Source organism: Saccopteryx bilineata, chromosome 1 (genome assembly GCF_036850765.1).
Source record: "Saccopteryx bilineata isolate mSacBil1 chromosome 1, mSacBil1_pri_phased_curated, whole genome shotgun sequence".
Classification (NCBI taxonomy): Eukaryota; Metazoa; Chordata; class Mammalia; order Chiroptera; family Emballonuridae; genus Saccopteryx; species Saccopteryx bilineata.
The window spans coordinates 13,319,726-13,341,605 of record NC_089490.1 but is presented as its reverse complement, the minus strand read 5'-3'; the positions used below and the strand labels follow the sequence as shown (position 1 = coordinate 13,341,605).

Here is a 21,880-nt window from a genome sequence, read left to right as displayed (position 1 = left end):
AGTGTGTGGCAGTCAGCACTTGATTCGGATCTCCTAAATCCCATCTGAATCCTACTCCAAGCCGCAGCCCTGGGGGACCCTCCCTTAAGGGAGGGCAGGGGGGTTGGGGATGGGGGTAAGCAGGGCAGGGACAGGAAACGTGTTACAGAGGAACAGGAAGTGGTGGTTGGGGTACATCCTGCTGCAGGTGTTCTCACTGCATGCTGATCAGAGCAGCGAGCCGCCCTCCAAGCTAGCGAGAGGCCACCGCGCCCTGACTGGCAGGTGTCCGGCCGGGGCACGGACCCAGGTTTCTGCGCAGATGGACGCGTGTCCTTCTCCTGCCCCAGCAGCCGCGTGGGAAACCCTCATCAGGACTAGCACTCTAGGGGGACCTCAGCTGGGACTCAGGTGGGGCACGCAGGTTCAGGGCACAGGTGGCTGCCCTCGCTCTTCCCGCAAACAGAAGCAAGGATAACACATCTGAGCGCCGTTAGACATGCCAGTCCTCCGGTAAACGCAGAGGAGCCCGCCCCTGTATACCCAACCCTAAAGACCTAAATTCACCCTGGCATCTTCATCGCCAAGAGGGTCAAGGTCCGGAGAAGGCTGAGCGGATGGGGGAGACGTGGAGAACAGAGGGAGGGTGCAGGTGGTCTGGGAAAGGGGGGGGGGAGCGCCTGCACTGGCTTCACCGAGAGTTGAGGAGGGAGGGGTGGGCTACTAGGCCTTTACTCCAGGACCCCTCTCTGGGGCCCCGAGCTGAGCCCGCCCTGGCTCTCCCCTGTATTGCAGAAGGCAGGAAGGAAAAAATCGGGAACCGGGACCAGACTTGGTTGTCCACCTGGAATGACGGGAGAGATGTCCCAGAAAGGTTTCCCTTCCCTTCACAGAGCACCCTTCTCCGATCGCCCCAGTGCCTAAAACCCTGCCATTTGAGCTTAAATGTGGTTTGTTTTTTTTGTTTGTTTGTTTTTTACAGGGACAGAGAAAGAGTCAGAGAGAGGGATAGATAGGGGCAGACAGACAGGAACAAAGAGAAATGAGAAGCATTAATCATCAGTTTTTCGTTGCAACACCTTAGTTGTTCATCAATTGCTTTCTCATATGTGCCTTGACTGCGGGCCTTCAGCAGACCGAGTAACCCCTTGCTCAAGCCAGCGACCTTGGGTCCAAGCTAGTGAGCTTTTTGCTCAAGTCAGATGAGCCTGCGCTCAAGCTGGCGACCTCAGGGTCTCGAACCTGGGTCCTCGGCATCCCAGTCCGACTCTCTATCCACTGTGCTACCCCCTGGTCAGGCTTAAATGTTTTTTGTTTGTTTTGTTTTTTTATCAGGCATTTGTACCTCTGTGGAAATAGAATTAAGAGACCACTTCCCTCCCGTGAGGGCCAGCAGAGCCCTGAAGAGACTCTAGTTTTGGTTCTCCTGGGAGAAGGCACAGGTGTTCTGCTATGAGCAGTTCTAGGCACTTGGACACAGCTGAGTGTGGACAGGCGCCTGTACAGAGAGGCAAAGAAGAAAAGGGGTGTGGGAGGCCCCGGCCAGTGGGTTCAGGGGTAGAGCGTGGGCCCGGCGTGTGGAAGTCCTGGGTTTGATTCCCGGTCAGGGCACACAGGAGAAGCGCCCATCTGCTTCTCCACCCCTCCCCCTCTCCTTCCTCTTTATCTCTCTCTTCCCCTCCTGCAGCCAAGACTCCATTGGAGCAAAGTTGGCCCGGGCACTGAGGATGGCTCCATGGCCTCTGCCTCAGGTGCTAGAGTAGCTATGATTGCAAGAGAGCAACGCCCCGGATGGGCAGAGCATCGCTCCCTGGTGGGCATGCCGGGTGGATCCCGGTTGGGCGCATGCAGGAGTCTGTCTGACTGCCTCCCTGCTTCTAACTTTGGAAAAATCCCCCCCCAAGAGAAAAGAAAAGAAAAGAAAAGGGGCGTGGAAAAGAACAAAGGTGATTTGGCTTCCTCCATGGTTTTGCGAAGGCCTGGCCCCAAGTGATTTAGTCCCTGGAGCTGCCCTCGCCCTCACCTCATCGGGAACCATGATCAGAGGGTACTTGTCCTCAGACAGGAAGTTGAAGAGGCACCAGAGGCGGAAGGCATCCTGGTTGGAAAGCATGCTGTTCCCATTGCTGTCCACCCGGTAGTTCTTCTTGGCCGTCAGGGTCCAGCACAGCTCGTCAAAGTGCTCCTTAACGAAAGCCCCCTCTTCCACCTGCCACCAGGCCTGCCGGTCAGCCAAGAAGGCTGCCCCATCCCGGTTCCACCCCCACGCAAGGCTCCAGCTGGTTTCCGGGAGTCTGATTCTCCCACCAGCCCCCATCCCCACCCCCACCCAACCAAGCTCAGGCTCTAACTTGAGGAATCCCTGAGCTGATTCCCAGGGAACTCGCTGGTGCCAATCACCCTATCCTTCTCACCCCCTGACACACACACATCCACACCCACCCCACATTCCCTGCCAACAGAGAAACTCGAGTCCCGGAGCCCAGAGGAGAAAGACGGGAAGCCTAGGAGGAATGGACAGTCAAGAGCCGGAGGAGACAGTGACAGCTGGGAGGAGCAGGGAGGCCTGCACTGGGGGGAAGTCGCGAGCTCTTTGTACCGGTCAGAGCTGGAAGCCGGAGGGGGCCTCGGCAGGGCAGGGAAGGGCTGGGAGGTGCTGGGGATGGGAAAGAAGGAAGCTGGGAGAGAGATGAGGGAGACTGGAGGTGAGCTGAGGGGGCGGGGAGGGGCGTGTGGCCAGGAGGTGAAGGACAGAAAGGGGGCAGCAGAGGGGCAGAGGGGCAGAAGCGGGAGCTGAGAGAGGGAGGAGACGTACCGGGGGCGCGGGCTGGGCCGTGGGGAGAGGTCAGAGCCGCCCCCCTGTCGCTGGAACCCACCTTGTCCAGGATGTACTTGTTGAGGTAGGGCATGTATCCCTGGCTGGAAACAGGACCGTCGTCGTCATCTCGGAAGTGCTCCTCCAGAGCCACAGGGTCGTGGGGGATGTGCAGGACCGTGTACAGGTTGTGGGACAGCACCTGTGACAGAGTGACAGTTGGCCTTCCTGAACCCCAACTGAAGCCAGGCCAAGGGACAGCTCCCAGGCCAGCTCGCTGGCCCCGTCCCCATCCTGGCAAGTCCTCTGCACACGTTATTCAATCCAATCACAACCGAAACACACGTGCACAGCGGAATATTTATTATTCAGCCATAAAATACAGTGTATCCGTAAAGTCATGGTGCACTTTTGACCGGTCACAGGAAAGCAACAAAAGATGATAGAAATGTGAAATCTGCACCAAATAAAAGGAAAACTCTCCCAGTTTCATACCTATTCAGTGCAGTTTGATGTGGGCTCACGCACAGATTTTTTAGGGCTCCTTAGGTGGCTATTCCGTATAGCCTCTACAGACTCGTCACTGACTGATGGCCTACCAGAACGGGGTTTCTCCACCAAACTGCCGGTTTCCTTCAACTGCTTATCCCACTGAGTAATGTTATTCCTATGTGGTGGCGCTTCGTTATAAACGGGCCGATATTCACATTGCCCTTTGGTCATGGATTTAAATTTAGTGAGCCACAGAACACACTGAACTTTCCTCTGTACTGTCCACATCTCCACTGGCATGGCCGTGGGCTGCTCCGCTGTATACACAGTGTTACATCATCATCTGTGTATGCGCACATGCTGCCACATCATCCTACAGAAACTGGAAGGGTTTTCCTTTTATTTGGTGCAGATTTCACATTTCTATCGTCTTTTGTTGCTTTGTTGTGACCGGTCAAAAGTGCACCATGACTTTACGGACACACTGTAGAATGGTCTGGCCACTTTGCAACAACAGATGAAGCTTGAGGACATTATGCTAAGTGAAGTTCGTCAGAGAAAGACAAATATGGATACAAAACAAAACAAGCCTGACAGGTGGTGGTGCACTGGATAGAGCATCGGAGTAGGACATGGAGGACCCAGGTTCAAGACCCCAAGGTCGCCAGCTTGAGCGTGGGCTCATAGGGTTTGAGCAAGGCTCACCAGCCTGAGTCCCTCAAGGTCAGTGGCTCAAGCAAGGGGTCAATCACTTTGCTGTAGCCCCTGGTCAAGGCACATATGAGAAATCAATCAATGAACAACTAAGGAACCGCAACTTGATGTTTCTCATCTCTCTCCCTTCCTGTCTGTCCCTCTCTCTGACTCTATCTCTGCAAAAACAAAACAAAACAAAACAAAACAAAAAAGCCCCTCACAGTTTCAGAGAACAGACTGGGGTCTCCAGAGAGAGGAGGTGGGGGTGGGAAAAATGGGTGAAGGGGTCCGAAGGTACAAACTTCTGGCTATAAAATCAATCATGAGGAGGTAAGGTACAGCATGGTGATGAGCGAGTAGTACTGTATCGCGTATTTGAAAGTTGCTAAGAGTCCATTTTCCCAGCAGGAAGGACGCTGGTGTTGAGGAGGGTAAGTAAGGGCTTCCAGCGCTTTGACAAAACCTCAGGCGCGCGGCCTTCTCGTTGAGTGTCTGCATTTCCACACTGTTGGGGCGATCGCTGTATCCCTGGGGGTCGCAGCCAGTGCTGGGATTCAGCTGGTTTGCACCAGCTCGGCAGAACGGACACCTAATTTTTTGTTGAATTCGACAAACCGGTTGTTGAAATGGTACTCGTCACAGGGTTCTCTCTAAGGTGGGCGGCTGGGCAGCGGCCTGATGTGGAAATCACAATTTGACATTCCTTCCTCTTTTTTTTTTTTAGATTTTTAAAAAATTTATTCATTTTTTAGAGAGAGGAAACAGAGAGAGAGAGAGAGAGAGAGAGAGAAGGGGGGAGGAGCAGAAAGCATCAACTCCCATATGTACCTTGACCAGGCAAGCCTGGGGTTTTGAACCAGAGACCTCAGCGTTCCAGGTCAATGCTTTTACCCACTGCACCACCAAAGGTCAGGCCCTTCCTCCTTGTTAACGTTCATCTGCGCAACAGCGTATTCTAAGCGCTCGTTGTCATGTTTATTCCGTCCATAGGTGAAAAAAATTTGACAGAACGATACTTGTAATATTTATTTATTCATTTCATAAAACTCATTATATTGATACCTTTGATGAAAGACTACATTTTCTTTTTTTATTTTTAAATTATTATTATTATTATTTTTTATTACAGAGAGAGAGAGAGAGAGTCAGAGAGAGGGACAGACAGGGACGGAGAGATGAGAAGCATCAATCCTTAGTTTTTCGTTGCGCGTTGCCACTTCCTAGTCGTTCATTGACTGCTTTCTCATATGTGCCTTGACCGTGGGCCTTCAGCAGACCCAGTCACCCCTTGCTTGAGTCAGCAACTTTGGGTCCAAGCTGGTGAACTTTTTGCTCAAGCCAGATGAGCCTGCGCTCAAGTTGGCAACCTCGGGGTCTCGAACGTGCGTCCTTCCACTTCCCAGTCCAACGCTCTATCCACTGCACCACCGCCTGGTCAGGCTTTATTTTTTACTTATTAATTTTTTTACAGGGACAGAGAGAGGGATAGATAGGGACAGACAGACAGGAACGGAGAGAGATGAGAAGCATCAATCATCAGTTTTTTGTTGCGACACCGTAGTTGTTCATTGATTGCTTTCTCATATGTGCCTTGACCGCGAACCTTCAGCAGACCGAGTAACCCCTTGCTTGAGTCAGCAACTTTGGGTCCAAGGTGGTGAACTTTTTGCTCAAGCCAGATGAGCCTGCGCTCAAGCTGGCGACCTCGGGGTCTCGAATCCGGGTCCTCCGCATCCCAGTTCGACGCTTTTATCCACTGTGCCATCGCCTGGTCAGGCGAAAGACTACATTTTAATTCCCTCGCGTTTGTTGCTTCAGTAAACAAACATGTAACATAAAGAGATAAAGTGCTGACGAACCAGGAGGTGACAAGCTGTCCCTGGAAATATCTTAAATAACAGTTCTATTGTTTTTTGTCAGGTATTACTTAATATTTTTCCATTAATAGTTTAAAACACTTCTCTTATAACAATCTAGTTTTGTGTACCTCTTTTATTGTTCTTATTTAAGTATTAAATGCATGAAATATCTAATAAACTCCCTTTTGGTGTATCGTATTGTTTTTTTGTTGTTTTGTTTTTTATTTTACAGAGACAGGATGTGAGTCCAGAGAGGGATAGATAGGGACAGACAGACAGGAACGGAGAGAGATGAGAAGCATTAGTTGTTTATTGATTGCTTTCTCATATGTGCCTTTACCATGGGGCTACAGCAGACCGAGTGACCCTTTGCTCAAGCCAGCGACCTTGGGTCCAAGCTGGTGAGCTTTGCTCAAACCAGATGAGCCTGTGCTCAAGCTGGCGACCTCGGAGTCTCAAACCTGGGTCCTCCACATCCCAGTCTGACACTTTATCCACTGCGCCACCGCCTGGTCAGACTGGTGTATCATTTTTTTATACTTAAAACGGTCATGAGGGCAGGGAACCGGTTAAGTTATTTGAATCCCACCACTGGTTGCAGCTTTCTATAGGCTTACTGTGGCTGAACCAAGAAAGGAGGCTATGCAGACTTCTACAGAAACGACGATTCCAGGAAAGTGTGAGGAGATGAAGGAGTCTGGTATGTTTCGGAGTGCAAAGTGACTTTGGAATGTAAAGAGTTTCTTTGGGTTAAATTCCATGAAAGTTTGTCACTGTCCTCTGCTCCTGAACTATGAAGCATGAATGTTGAAGCTACAGAACAGTCTCTCTTGGTAAATAAATGAGAAATTAAAAAAATATTTTTTGTAAGACAGTAAAATCTTAAAAGTTCTCTTCATGGCCCTGGCCGGTTGGCTCAGCGGTAGAGTGTCGGCCTGGCGTGCGGGGGACCCAGGTTCGATTCCCGGCCAGGGCACATAGGAGAAGTGCCCATCTGCTTCTCTACCTCCGCCCCCCCCCCTTCCTCTCTGTCTCTCTCTTCCCCTCCCGCAGCCGAGGCTCCATTGGAGCTAAGATGGCCCGGGCGCTGGGGATGGCTCCTTGGCTTCTGCCCCAGGCGCTAGAGTGGCTCTGGTTGCAACAGAGCGACGCCCTGGAGGGGCAGAGCATCACCCCCTGGTGGGCAAAGCTTCGCCCCTGGTGGGCGTGCCGGGTGGATCCCGGTCGGGCGCATACGGGAGTCTGTCTCTCCCCATTTCCAGCTTCAGAAAAATACAAAAAAAAAAATATTAAGTTCTCTTCACAAGAAGAACATTTTTTATAACTGTGAATGGTGACAGTTTATTTTTTTTTTTAAGATTTTAGTTATTCATTTCAGAGAGAGAAAAACAGAAAGAGAGAAGGGGGGAGGAGCAGGAAGCATCAACTCCCATATGTGCCTTGACCAGGCAAGCCCAGGGTTTCACACTGGTGACCTCAGCATTTCCAGATCAACGCTTTATCCCCTGTGCTGCCACAGGTCAGGCTGCTGATGAGTCTTAACTGGACCTACTGTGGTGATGGTTCCGCATTACAGTTGACCCTTGAACAACATGACATTAGCAGCTCCAACACCCCCCCCACACACACACCTCTGCATAGTTGGAAATCTGAGTCAGTATAACTTTTGACTTAAGTAAAAACAACAATTGTCCCTTGGAATCCAGAGGGACTGGTTCCCGGACCCCATGGGTAGGTACCCGAATCCACAGATGCCGAAGCCCCCTATATAAAACGGCAGGGAAGCCTGACCTGTGGTGGCCCAGTGGATAAAGCGTCGACCTGGAAATGCTGAGGTCGCCGGTTTGAAACCCTGGGCTTGCCTGGTCAAGGCACATATGGGAGTTGATGCTTCCAGCTCCTCCCCCTTCTCTCTCTCTCTGTCTATCCTCTCCCTCTCTCCTCTCTCTCTCTCTCCCTCTCTAAAAAATTGAATAAATAAAAAAATAAATAAAAATTAAAAACGGCAGGGAAGTTGCACGCAGCCAGCCCTCCACCTCCGCTGGTTCCAGCCAGTGGTTTTGATCCCTGGTTAGTTGAAACCACAGATGTAAAACCCGTGAATAGTGAGGGCTGAACGTACACTTACTGACAAATATCCGTATCTAAGTGAACCCGCACAGTTCAAACCCCCTTCCAAGGGGCTATACTGTATGTACAAATATTAAAAGCATTATGTTGTACACTTGAAACTAATAAGTTAAAGGTCAATTCTACCTCAATAATAATTTTAAAAAAAAACTAAACTAAAACTTATACACTTACTATGCACCAAGAACTGAGCTAAGCACTTTACATCTAAATCACTTAACCCCCATAATAATCAATATCCCCATTTTATTTTATTTCATTTTATTTTGTGGGAGAGACAGAGGGAGTCAGAGAGAGGGACAGATAGGGACAGACAGACAAGAAGGGAGAGAGATGAGAAACCTTAATTCTTCGTTGCGGCTCCATAGTTGTTCATTGATTGATTTCTCACATGTGCCTTGACGGGAGGAGCTACAGCAGACCGAGTGACCCCCTGCTCGAGCCAGCGACCTTGGGCTCAAGCTGGTGAGCCTTGCTCAAACCAGATGAGCTCGCGCTCAAGCCGGCGACCTTGGGGTCTCAAACTTGGGTCCTCCGCATCCCAGTCCGACGCTCATCCACTGCGCCACCGCCTGGTCAGGTTAATATTCCCGTTTTAGAGATGCAAAAATTTCAAGGCCCTGAGCCCGGAAGTAACTCACCCGAGGTACAAGAGCTGGCAGAGCTGGGATCGAACCCATGCTCTTAGCCACTTCATTAGGTAAGGGATCAGTCCCCTCTCTGCACACGAGGACACCGAGGCTCAAGAGATTCAGTAACTTGCCCGAGGACCTATCATGTGCAAGAGCCTGGGAGTCTAACACAGCTCCACAGGTCCCAAAGCCCGGGCACTTTCTTTTTTTTTTTTTTTTTTCATTTTTCCGAAGCTGGAAACGGGGAGGCAATCAGACAGACTCCCGCATGTGCCCGACCGGGATCCACCCGGCACGCCCACCAGGAGGCGATGCTTTGCCCCTCTGGGGCATCGCTCTGTTGCGTCCAGAGCCACTCTAGTGCCTGAGGCAGAGGCCACAAAGCCATCCTCTGCGCCCGGGCCATCTTTGCTCCAATGGAGCCTCGGCTGTGGGAGGGGAAGAGAGAGACAGAGAGGAAGGAGAGGGGGAGGGGTGGAGAAGCAGATGGGCGCCTCTCCTGTGTGCCCTGGCCGGGAATCGAACCCGGGACTCCTGCACACCAGGCCGACGCTCTACCGCTGAGCCAACCGGCCAGGGCCTGCCTGGGCACTTTCTATGAGGCCGGGCTGCCTGCGGGAAGACAGCCTGTCAGCCCGGGGCCGACACCCATGATTTTATCGGTTTCCATCACAGGGCTCGGGCTGCAGTGTGCCTGGACCCAGGTGTGTCCGCCTCAGTGAGGCCGAGTGCAACTCCAGTCACCGCCCTTCTAAAGGTGGAAGGGAGCTGGAGGGGGCTCAGAGGGAGGGACATGACAAATGTCTGCGCGATGTGGAGGACAAGGCTTACAAGGGGCAGTGGCCATGACAGGCCGGAGGGGAAGCATAGGTTGGTTAACAAACTCATGATATTATCAATAAAACAAAGAGATTGAGTCTGGCCTGTGGTAGCAGAGTGGATAGAACAGGGACCTGGAATGCTGAGGTCGCCAGTTCGAAACCGTGGGCTTGCCCAGTCAAGCACATATGACAAGTAAGCAGTGAACAATTAAAGTGAAGCAACTATAAATTGATACTTCTTATTCCCCCCACCCTCCCGTAAAATCAATAAATAAAATCTTAAAAAAAAAAAAGAACAAAGAGGTTGAAGTTCGAACAAGGAAACCAGGAAAAAAAAAAATCGCCCTGGGGAATTTTTTTGTTTTCAAATGAGAGGAGGGGAGACAGAGAGACAGATTCCCAGATTCCCACATGCACCCTGAGGGGGACCCACCAGTAACCCCTGTCTGGGGCTGATACTCGAACCAACCCAGCCACTGGCTGCAGCAAGGGAAGAGTGAGAGAAGGGGGAAGAGAAGCAGATGTTACTTCTCACGTGTGTCCTGACCGGGGATCGAATCCGGGACATCCGCATGCCCGGCTGATGCTCTACCCACTGAACCATCGGCCAGGGCCACCTTGGGGTCATTCTTACAGCACTTATCACTGACTGCATTAGTCACTATTGCACAGATACTATGTGCTGGCCGCTGTATGAGGTGCTTTCTCTACCCCGTCTGATCTCCACGGCTGTGATACACAGACACTACATACAGACACCGAGCCTTGGAGCGGTTAAGAGGAATAAACGGCAGAGGTGAGCTTGGAACAAGGTGTCCCTGGCTCTGAAGGCCGCCTCCCTGCCAGAGGACTGGTCCTCAGCCTCTTTCCCAGCTGGACTATGAACTCTGAGGACAAGGTCTCTGTCCGTCTTCACGGCCCACGACCCCTCTGTCCTCCTCTGCACACCCAGGCAGTCAGCAAGGCCGTATTTCATGACCGATTCCACCACGGTCAGTTCACCTTGGGGTCCGTTCTCTGAGGCGGGGGCTGGCAAGGTCTAGAGCTGACTTTGTGGGCCAGGTCTACACTTCTTTATTCTCTTTTGTGAGAGGGAGGAGAGAAAGGATTGAGACTTCTCCCCAGTGTCCTCCTGGGTCGCGGGTTCCACTCGGCAAGGTAGGCTGTTGGGGGGCTGAGTAGGGAGGGCATCAGTGGTCTTCTTTTCCCTCACTGCCCTCTGGGCCGCCACCCCTATCCCCACCCCAACCCTCTCTCCCACACTCCTTAAATGATCTCATATGCCATCTTGGCTTTCGCCTCTTCTTGATTCTGGAGCACAGCTGAAGTTCCTTCTCATGAACTCCGGCCCCCCCCCATTGTGGTCATGGAGACTTGACTTCCCTTTGAGAAGCACTTCTCCTCCATTCTTTGCACACCCCCCATCTGCACCCCTACCACACTTGTCTGCAAGGGTGGGCACATCAAAGTCATAGGAAGGGCCTGTGACCAAATCTGGGCCAGTCAGCATTGGCCTGAGGGTGTTTGCTTCCTCTAGTGAAAAAAACAAGTACACTCTTTTCACAGAATGGTGAAGTGTTGGAAGCCAGATGCAGCGGACGACTTTGTCCCTGTGTGGGAAGCGCCTGCTTTAGAATAAAGCCATCAGTGAAAAAAGCAGAGTCAAGGGATAGAGTCTTCATTTCAGAACCCGGATCCAGCCATGCATGCCTGAAGTCAGCGCTATGCTTACAGTTTTGGTTATGCGAGCCAATAAAAAACATCTCCCTTTAGCCTGACCAGGTGGTGGCGCAGTGGCTAGAGCATCGGCCTGGGATGCTGAGGACCCAGGTTCAAGACCCCAAGGTTGCCAGCTTGCATGCAGGATCATAGACATAACCCCATGGTTGCTTGAACAAGGGGTCACTGGCTTGGCTTGAGCTCTCTGGTCAAGGCACATATAGGAAAGTAATCAACGAACAACTAACATGCCACAACTATGAGTTGATGCTTCTCATTCATCTCTCTCCCTCACTAAAAAAATCCACCAAATTCTATTTATTTTAATTAATGACAGAGAGACATAGAAACAATGATTTGCATTCACTTAATTATGCATTCATTGGTTGACTCTTGTATGTGCCCTACCCGGGGACCTAACCCCCAACCTTGGCATCTCGGGGCCGATGCTCTGATGAACAGAGCTACCCGACCAGGGCTCCCTTCGGTTGAGTTGGGTTTCTGTCATTTATATCCAGGAAAGTCCTGACTAATAATACATCTGTGACCACAGGATACCTGTCCCCACTCTAAGAGGTGCCACTGACTCTCTGCCCCTTAAAATTCACAAGAGAAATACCCACTTCTGAAGCGACAAGTGTTACTAAGAGTTTTACATCTCTCCACCTCTCCCGGCCTCTTTTCAATGTACCCAGTTCTTATCTCCCTGAAAGCCCCTGAAAGCCCCTCTCTAAGAAGCTTCTTGCTTAATCCAGCTGAAGTGCTACACAGTGGCAAGGCTGTGGGGGGGACGACACGGAAGACCAGGGACCTTCACTCTCTAGTTGTGGGGCCTTGGATAAACTCCGTCACTCTCTGAGCCTCAACTCTGTGGTCAGTACAAACAGGATAATGCCTGCCATGCAGAAGGGCTGTGAAGATGGAGGGCCGGGCTTAGTAGGTCTACACTGAGCGAATGTTAGTTCCCTTCTTGTATAGAAAATGTGATTTGAGCCCTGGCCGGTTGGCTCAGTGGTAGAGCATCAGCCTGGAGTGCAGGAGTCCCGGGTTCGATTCCCAGCCAGGGCACATAGGAGAGGCGCCCATCTGCTTCTCCACCCCTCCCCCTCTCCTTCCTCTCTGCCTCTCTCTTCCCCTCCCGCAGCTGAGGCTCCATTGGAGCAAAGATGGCCCGGGCGCTGGGGATGGCTCCTTGGCCTCTGCCCCAGGCGCTAGAGTGGCTCTGGTCGCGACAGAGCGACGCCCTGGAGGGGCAGAGCATCGCCCCCTGGTGGGCAGAGCATCGCCCCCTGGTGGGCGTGCCAGGTGGATCCCGGTCGGGCGCATGCGGGAGTCTGTCTGACTGCCTCCCCGTTTCCAGCTTCAAAAAAATACAAAAAAAAAAAAAAAAAAAAGAAAATGTGATTTTTTTTTTTAACCTAACAAATTGACATAGGTGCAAAATACTGGTGTGGAGAAAGAAGACTTGATTGACTACCCTATTGGTGTTTCCAGGGGGCGGGGCAGGAACCTACAGGCGTGAGCCCAGCCCTCCTCATCATGCAACCTGCAGATGCTCAGGGGAACGCCGCTACAGGCGCAAGAACGTTCACTGAAGCGTTGTATAAGAGGAAGACTTGGAGACAGCCCGAGGCTCCTTCAATATGGGACAGGTGCAGTGTGTCACAGGCCTGTGCGTCGTTGAAAGGATTTTACTTTTGCTACGTGTGTGTGCTCGTGGGCAAGTAATTTAACTTCTCCGAGACCTTAGTCTTCTCTGTGAGGACCACAGGAGAGTTTATAGAGTGCAGAGCCTGGCACAGCACCTGGTGCCTCGTCATTGCTTAACGAGAGCTGTGCGTTATTTATATATACGGACAGACAGGAGAGCTATGCAGAACACACTGGCAGGTGAGAAAAAGTAAGTGTAGGATAAAACGTGTGTACAAAGATTAGGTTGAGCCTGACCAGGTGGTGGTGCAGTGGTTAGAGCATCGGACTGGGATGCGGAGGACCCAGGTTCAAAACCCCAAGGTCGCCAGCTTGAGTGTGGGCTCATCTGGTTTGAGCAAGGCTCACCAGCCCAAGGTCTCTGGCTTGAGCAAGGGGTCACTTGCTCTGCTGTAGCCACCACCTCCCCTTCAAGGCACATATGAGAAACCAATCAATGAACAACTAAGGTGCCACAATGAAGAACTGATGCTTCTCATTTCTCTTCCTTCCTGTCTGTCTGTATGTCCCTATCTGTCCCTCTCTCTGTCTCTGTCACGCGCGCACACACACACATACAAAATTAGGTTGAACCATTCAAACTGCTATATTAGTAGGTCAAGACAGTTAAATGTCAGCAATTTCATATGGTTCAACCTAATCTGTTTAAAAATCTAGAAGAGCGAACAAACTGTTAACAGCTATATCTCGTCTCTTCTCCCAGGGAGAGGAAAGGCTTTCATCTTCTTTAACATTACATTTCTTTTTTTTTTAAGGTTTTATTGATTTGAGAGAGAGAGAGACAGAGAGACAGAGAGAAAGGCGGGGAAGAGTGGGAAGCATCAACTTGTAGTAGCTGCTTCTTGTATGTGCCTTGACTGGGCGAGCCTGGGGTTTCGAACCGGTGACCTAAGCAATCCAGGTCGACACACTTTACCCATTGTGCCATCATGGGTCAGGCTATATTTGCCTTCTAACTTGATTAATTAGTAATATGTTTTATTTTTATAATAAATGTAATATGTTAAAACATTGTATTCTTTTGCACTGATTTTTTAATTATTAAAATAATTTATTGATTTTTAGAGAAGGAAAGGGGAGGGAGAGAGAGAGAGAGAGAGAGAGAGAGAGAGATGATTTATTGTTCCACTTATCTACGTGTTTATTGGTTGATTCTTGTATGTGTCCTGCCTGGAGATCAAATTTGCCGCTTTGGTGTATGGGGACGACGCTCTAAGCAACTGAGCAACCCGGCCAGGGCTGCATTTTGATTATTACTATTATTTTAACCAGGAGCATAGACTGTTTTTATGACAAAAGTTTAAAACTATAGGTGAAAAAAAAAAAAAAGAGCAAAGGGTGCCATTAACCACTGTTATTACTGTGCCCTGTTATTAAGCTGCCCCGTGATCACACCCTTCTGCTGTCCCGTCTGCGTGAGCGCGGCCGGGTGCTGGGTGTGCGCCACGCCGAAGGGCAGCAAGGACTCCAGCCTCAGCCCCGGCCCCAAGCTCAGTGCCACGTCCCCCACACGCTGACCGTTGCCGTCTGATCCGCAGGTCTAACTTAAACGCTCCAGTGGTTTCCCCCTTGCTCTCCGAGTCAATCCTCAAGACCTTCCAGAAACCGAAGGCCCCGTGGGCCCTGGCCTGCTGCCCCTTCCCTGCCCTCACCCCTCTTGCTCACATCTCTCCAGCCACCACGCTGGCCCCCTTGGCATCCCTCAGACCAGCCAGACTCACTCTGGCCTCAAAGCCTCTGCACTAGCTATATCCTCAGCCCGGAACATTCTTCCCTTTCTCCTGGGCCACAGCCCGCGGCTCAGGCCCTCTCCTCCTAGGCTCTGCTCAGCTGTCAACCTCCCAGGCAGGGCCTCTCTGACCACTTCATTTGCATCTCTAACCCCACCCTCTCTGACCCCCCAGGCTCTCATCCTCCCCTCTCTCCTTCCTTTGCCTCCAGGTCGTGTATCATCTTCCTTTACAGTAGCGGTTCTCAGCCTGTGGGTTGCGACCCACAGGTTGAGAACTGCTGCTTTACAGGAAACCTTTCCCCTAATTTTGTTTATCATACGTGTTCTTTGACTGCAAAGTTGCCACCATGAGGGCTGCGGATTATTCGTCTTATTCACTGCTAATCACTAGGTTGGGCCCATAACGGACACTCAATACATCTGTCAGATGCACTCAAATGCTCCATGGGGAGAAGTAGGAAAAATACAGAAGTCAGACAGAACCTGGGCTCCATCTCTGAGCGAGTTAACCTCACTGGACCTATTTTCACCTCTTGAAAAAACGGGGTTCAATGAAGGAACGTGCGAACCCCCGCCGGCCCCAGGATAGAACCTGCCACTCAGCCAGCGGCACTCACATCATTTGAGCTGTTTTTCTCCTGGGTTTATTTGCCCACACCTGGAAGACCCACCTCCCTAACCTGCGCCTTTTGCTTGTGGAACCGGAGAGGCCCAGGGCAGAGCACCGGACCCGGAGGAGCTGTCAGGTGTCAGGACAGGGAGGAATACCGGCTGCAGACACTCGGGGCTCAGGGCCTCTCTCGGGTCGGTGTGCAGACCTCAGACTGCCAGGCTTCCGGTGCCTGGGTCCGGTGGGGGCTGGGCTGGGCTGGGCTGGGGCGGGGGCGGGGGCGGGGAGCAGGTGTGACCAGAAGAGGGGCACGCTGGAAAGGAAACGGCTGGGATGCAGGTCAGCAGGAGCAGGTCAACCCTCAGCCCCGGAGACAGGGACTCTCATTATCCTCATCCATGAGAGGTCGAGGCTCAGAGAGGCGAAGTGTCTCGCCAAAGGAAGGACTCGAAAGCCCCGCTCTTGATCTCTAAGCTCCCTTGGTCCTGGCTGAGCATTAAAATCACCTGGGGGAGCTGGGGAAACCGAAACAGGCCGGCTGCCCAGAACCACTGACTCATTGTTTCCAGGGGTGGGGTCCAGGTGCCTGCCGTTTTCATAAGCTGCCGTAAGGCCCCCCTCAGAGAGAAGGCCCACCCAGGCTCCTCCACCCACCCAGGTAGCCCCTGGCCCCCCAGCCTGACAGCCATCGACCTAGAAGAGGCCTCCTGTATTCACTGTTTCCTCGGGAGGCATGCGGGGGAGGGGTTATCCTCTGGGTCTGGAGTTCCCTAAAAGCTCAGGTGCAGGGATTGGGCTGGTGCCATGCTCACGGTTCTGCCGTTTCCAGCCTTCAGGGGTAGAGGTAGATACAGGGGGTGCGAGAACCCATACCAGCACCAAACTAGGACTGCAGAATCAATCTCTCTTCTCCCCCTCTCCTACAGTCTTTAAATGTATCCAGCTGCTAAGCGATTCTTTTACAATACGCAGATCCTTTTTAAGTTACCGAATGTATTTTCCTCAACCAGTGGGGCCTGAAGCTTAGCTACAGTCATGAGGGAGGGGCCGTGGGAATTCTAAAAGGTGAGACTCTGCTCTGCGCCTGCGGAGAGCAGAAAGGGGCCGGAGGGTGGGCGTGGGCAGCAGAGGAGGGGCCCAGGCCGGGAAGGACAGGCTGCAGGAAAGCTCGCTCTCACCACCTTGAGGTGCTGTGTTAAAATTTACTTCCGTGGGTTGTTAGCCGGGTAGCTTAGTGATTCCCACTTCAACCTGATGGCTTTACGGATGAGAAACTGGAGGTTCCAAGATGATGGAGACTAGCTCAAGGTCACCCCGCTGGGGAGTAGTATAGGTCTAAACCTATGTGGCTTTTCTTTTCAAATGTGTATTTTCATTGATTTTTAGAGAGAGGAAGGGCGAGAGACAGAGAGAGAGAGACAGGAACATCAATCTGCTCCTGTATGTGCCCTGACCTGGGATCGAACTGGCAACCTCTGCCCTCCGGGACGGTGCTCTAACTAACCCAGGGGTCCCCAACCCCCCGGGCCATGGACCGGTGCGGTCCATGGGCCATTTGGTACCGGTCCACGGAGAAAGAATAAATAACTTACATTATTTCCATTTTATTTATATTTAAGTCTGAACGATGTTTTATTTTTATTTTATTTTTTTATTTTATTTATTCATTTTTAGAGAGGAGAGAGAGAGACAGAGAGAGAGAAGGGGGGAGGAGCCAGAAGCATCAACTCCCATATGTGCCTTGACCAGGCAAGCCCAGGGTTTCGAACAGGCGACCTCAGCATTTCCAGGTTGATGCTTTATCCACTGCGCCACCACAGGTCAGGCCCACGATGTTTTATTTTTAAAAAATGACCAGATTCCCTCTGTTACATCTGGCTAAGACTCACTTTTGACGCTTGTCTCGGTCATGTGATACATTTATCCGTCCCACCCTAAAGGCCAGCCCGTGAAAATATTTTCTGACATTAAACCGGTCCGTGGCCCAAAAAAGGTTGGGCACCAACTGCTCTAACCAACTGAGCTATCCAGCCAGAGCAAACCTATATGGCTATGAGTCTGGTGGTTTGCACCTCATTAAATCACCCCCCCCCATCCTAGCCTGAGGAGACCCACTGCAGGTAGGGGTCAGGGCAAAGCTGATGATCCCGCCAGCAGACTCCTAGACTGGAGGTGTTGTCAACCTCCCCTCCACCAAGAAGGTGCTGCCTGGAGGAGTGAGGCCCATCATGGTGTCTCATGGGCAAGCAAGCCCTCCCTGCCCCTAGGACCGCCCTGAGTGCAGGCCACGTAGGAGGGGCCCCAGTGGGGCCTCCCTGTCCTCCCCAGCTGTCAGTCAAGGGCAAGTGGTAGCAGGCTACCTCCTAAGATCCTCATCCAACCATAGCCGAGATGTTCCACCCACGTCCCTAAAATAGGCCCCTCCCTTGGGGCCTGGCAGCCCAGGAGGGAGGATGCCCAAGTCTCAGCAGATCCCCCATCAGGCCTGAAACCAAAGCTGCTCCCCAAGGGGAGAGGGTGTGGCCATACAGAAGCCCAGCCTTCCCAGGGCTCCCCCTCCCTGCAGCCCTGCCAGGGCTACTAGTGCCTAAAATTATTCATTTATTTATTTTTTTAAATTTAAGTGAGAGGAGGGGAGATAGAGAGACAGACTCCTGCACCTGCTCCAATCCACCCTGTGACCCCCCATCTAGGGCCCATGCTCTGCCTATCTGGGGCCCATGCTCACAACCAAGCTATTTTTAGCACTTGAGCTGGAGGCACCCCGGGGCCATTCTCAGTGCCTGGGGCCTGTGTGCTTGAACCAATCGAGCCATGGTTGTGAGAGGAGAAGAGAGAGAGAAGGGGAGGGGAGGAAAAGCAGATGGGTGCTTCTCCTGTGTGCCCTGACCAGGAATCGAACCCGGGACTTCCACAAGCCGGGTCGACATTCTACCACTGAGCCAACCGGCCAGGGCCTAAAATTCTTCAGAGAAGGAGGTTCTGGAGAACCTACAAAAACTCAGTCTTCAGCTCCTGAGAAATGCTGTGTTCAACCCAAGTCCAGAAATGTCATTCCTCCGGGTCTGTTTCTGGTGTTCCCAACCCAACCGGACAAAGGCCATTGTATACGGCTCACAAAAATGAGGGGGTATTCTATTGCTTCATATGAATTTTGAAACATCCCCTCATTTCTGTGAGCGGTATACTTTCTACAAGAATTCACAGTGAATAAAGCAGTCGACCTGGAATGCTGAGGTCGCCAGTTTGAATCCCTGGGCTCGCCTGGTCAAGGCACATAAAGGAAGCAACTACTATGAGTTGATGCTTCCCGCTTCTCTCTCTCTCTCTCTGACTCTCTCTCTCTCTCTCTCTCTCTCTCCTCCTCACTCTAAAAATCCATAAATAAAATTTGGAAAAAAAAAAGAATTCAAAGAGCAGAAGACTCATCTGACCTCTCCCCCAGCCTCTGTTCTCTGGAGAAAGCAGTCCTCACCCCTCGGGCTACTTCTCAGAGAACCCGCTGTTCTCCCCTCTCCCTCTGGCCTCGTCACGGCTTTGCCCAGGAGAGCCGGTGGCAGCCCTTCTGTCAGCAAAGCAGGGCAGAGGTGGCGACTGTCACCGACAGACAGAGCTTGCTCTGGCTGGCTCAGGTCTCCTGCTCAGTCCCAACAGAGGACCTCAAGGCCAGGGACGGTTGCAGTGAGGAGAGGCGAGCTCCAAGCTTCTCCCTGCTCCCTGAGTTCTCTGGGCGGGGAAGGGTGGGCCCTGCTGGTCTGTCTTTCCTCTCGGCTGCTTTCTTCCTCTGCCTCTGACCACTTCTCTGTTGCTTCTCCGCCTTTCCGGCACCCCCACCCCCTCCACAGGACTTCCTCCCACCCAGGCACCCACCTCTCCTCTGATGAGCCGGGCTCTGCGGTTCTCTCCCCCTGCCCACCCGCCCCCACACCGGAGACTTCCACAGCTAGCTCAGATTCCCAGAGGAACCCGTTTTCTGTCCAGGGGAGGGAGAAATCCACCATTGATCTCGTATAACCAAAGAGGCGGGGGGCAGTGGGCTCAGTTTGAGCTCTGGTGTGGTACAGAGAGCCAACAGTTCAAGGACGTGAGCGAGCGGTTCTGGAAGATCTGTGTTTCTTCTGTCTAAACTAAACAGCCCACTATGACATGATGGGCAGGAAAGGAATTAAGTAGCGTATAAGGGAGTCCCTGCTTGCAGGGACGTTAATCAAAGCCAGGAGTGAACTCTGCTTCCCCGGGACTCAAGAACCGTTAATTGGATGCTCACAAGCCTGGCAAAGGGGTCGATTATGGCTAGGACCAGTTGGGAACATCCAATTACATCACCTCTAAGTTTGGCAAGGGGAGGGTAGGAATGGGGCGTGGGGTGTGTGTGGGGGAGCGGGGAATAACATCTAACCAGTTCCATTCATCTCTCGGGGTCTCCAGGCACCTCCTACCTTGGTCATTAAAAAATGGAGGTTTCCTTGAGACTGCACCCCTATTTTGGGGTGTCCGGTTGAGACACCAGGAACGGACAGCCTTAGCCTCAGGCCTGGTACACAGTTGTGGCGTGAATGAATGAACCGACGTCGGGTCCCAGAGAGCGGAGGCACACCCCAGTCCTGTCTCCCACTGTCCCCTGCTTCCAACGGCCTAGGGCAGCCTTTTCAACCTTTTTTGTCTCACGGCACTCACAAACTAATTACTAAAATTCTGTGGCACTGACAAAAAAAATAGGTATCATTTTGATTTCTTCATACCGAACGGCTATTGTTGTGTTGGCTGTTGTCATTTTTTAATTTGACAGTCTAAGGGAAAAAGAGGTCAGTGTCCCTGACTACACAGTCAGGTAGTGCGCGTTTCAAATATTCCCGCAGAACGACGGCTGAATATCGCTGGTTTTAGGGCCCTGCTTCTTCCCCACGAACCAGGGTGGAGAAGACACTCTAACCCAGGATTGGAGGAATTTGGGGCCTGTCAGGAGTCGTCTAGGGCCCATGGACTGTAGGGCAATCACCCACAGCTCTTTCTGGGCTCGGATTCCACACCCTCCCACTGGGGCCTCAGGGCCTAAGGTAACAATTTCCTAACCTGGCCTGTGGGGGAGGGGAAGGGGAAGCTGGGCAGCAGAACAATGGGGTCTTCAGTCCACATCCCCTCCCCGATGTCCCACCTGGGAGACAGGCTGCAGAGGGGCCGCTCTGCCCCGTGACCTGGCTGGCCCGGCTTGCACTGGGCCGGGTTCCGAGCCTCTCTGAGCTCCCGGAGGAAGTGACTGACAGGCAGGACCTAACTGTCTCTCTGCACAGCCCGGAGGAAGTGGCAGGAAGGAGCAGGGGACGTGCCCCAGCCTGACTCTGGGGAGATGTGTGCTCATCACATGGAGTCTGGGATGTGCCTGGTCTGTGGCCCTCGGAACCCCACGGTGCCACCTCCACCCTCCGGACAGTGGAGGGGCAGGGCCCTGGGCAATAGCTCTGCGCACCCCTGCCCTGGTGTCTGAACAGGGGGCAGTAGCCCCCACCAGGCCGCCAGAGGCGGGGCACTGGCCCCCACTCCAGGCCCGGGACTGGCTGGCTGGCTGGCTGGGTGCCGCGAGCAGCAGTGTACATGCCCGGCCCGGGAGGTCGGGTCCGATGGGGTACGTCTGCCAGCCTCCCCGGGGCCCCAGGCGCCCCTCACCTTGAGCTGGGACTTGGACACCTTGCCGCTCTTCTCCACGTCCAGCGCGGTGAAAGCGTACCAGATGGACTTAAGCAGCTCCTTGCGTAGGGCCATGGCTGAGGCGCCCGCCCGGCCCGGGGGCGGCTCTGACACCCAGATCCGGTTTCAGGAAATGCAAACGGCTGCGGAGACCGCAGAGGAGCCGGGGCCCAGAGCAAGAGCTCCACCTGCCTGCGCGCCGGCGGCCTGCGCGGGCGGGCAGCTAGCTGGCAGCCGTCTCTGCCGCTCTGCTCCGCGGCCCCGCTCCAGGAGGGCGGCTGCGGGCCGAGCCCCGGAGGGCAGAGCCCCGTCCTGTGCAGCCCGGCCTCCTGGGCGGCCAGAGGCTGCGGGTGCCGAGGGGAAAAGTCAGCCCATCCTGACTCGGGATCAGATGGGGGGAGTGGAGGGAGGTTCCGTCTCAATTCCACACTTACCAGGTCCTAGGTAAGTTACTCAACCTCCTCGGGCCGTTCTTCACTGGTAAAGCGGGAAGAAGGACAGGACCCCCCCCCCCCTTCCCTGAGAGTGGTGAGAAGGCCTGAGGACGGGAGTGGAGCGCAGAGTGGGCGCGGGACAAAGCCTCTCTTTTAGTGCCCGTCTAACATTACTGTGGTGGCAGCTCCTCCCAAGCAGACGGAAACAAAGGCAACGACACAAAGCTGGAGGAGGAACCGGGCCGGCCGGGGCACCTCTCCTGGTCAGGCGGACCTGGCACGTGACCCGCTGCCTCCCCATCCTCTGGGCTTGGGCTCTGAAGGGCACCCAGAGCCTGGCCCGTTCTGGGGCCCAGTGGCCCTGAGCCTTGCTGGGGCACCAGGGTGATCTGGTGCTGCGGCAGTGGCAGGTGTGGGGTTCAGGGCCCTCCACACAACAGGGCTTCCCATTTTTTTAGATCCAGTGCCCATCGGGATGGGACACACCCCTGCCGGGAATAGGGGTCGTGGGTGTTGAAGGTGCCCGCACAGGCAACTGAGATACCCTCCAGCTGGGGCATGCCCCT

At 53.1% G+C, this 21,880-nt stretch overlaps 1 protein-coding gene across 1 annotated transcript in view; it reads right to left on the bottom strand.

Annotated features, from left to right (window-relative positions):
- The window catches only part of DEF6 (DEF6 guanine nucleotide exchange factor), a 29,644-nt gene extending 8,603 nt beyond the window's left edge, over positions 1-21,041 (bottom strand). The window contains exons 1-3 of the mRNA XM_066233951.1: positions 20,860-21,041; positions 2,856-2,996; positions 2,003-2,188 (exon numbers count right to left, since the gene is read on the bottom strand). Of these exons, the coding sequence (XP_066090048.1) occupies positions 2,003-2,188; positions 2,856-2,996; positions 20,860-20,955 (423 nt within the window). The 5' untranslated portion in view covers positions 20,956-21,041. The remainder of the gene's footprint in view (positions 1-2,002; positions 2,189-2,855; positions 2,997-20,859) is intronic.
- Positions 21,042-21,880: the final 839 nt, after the last annotated feature.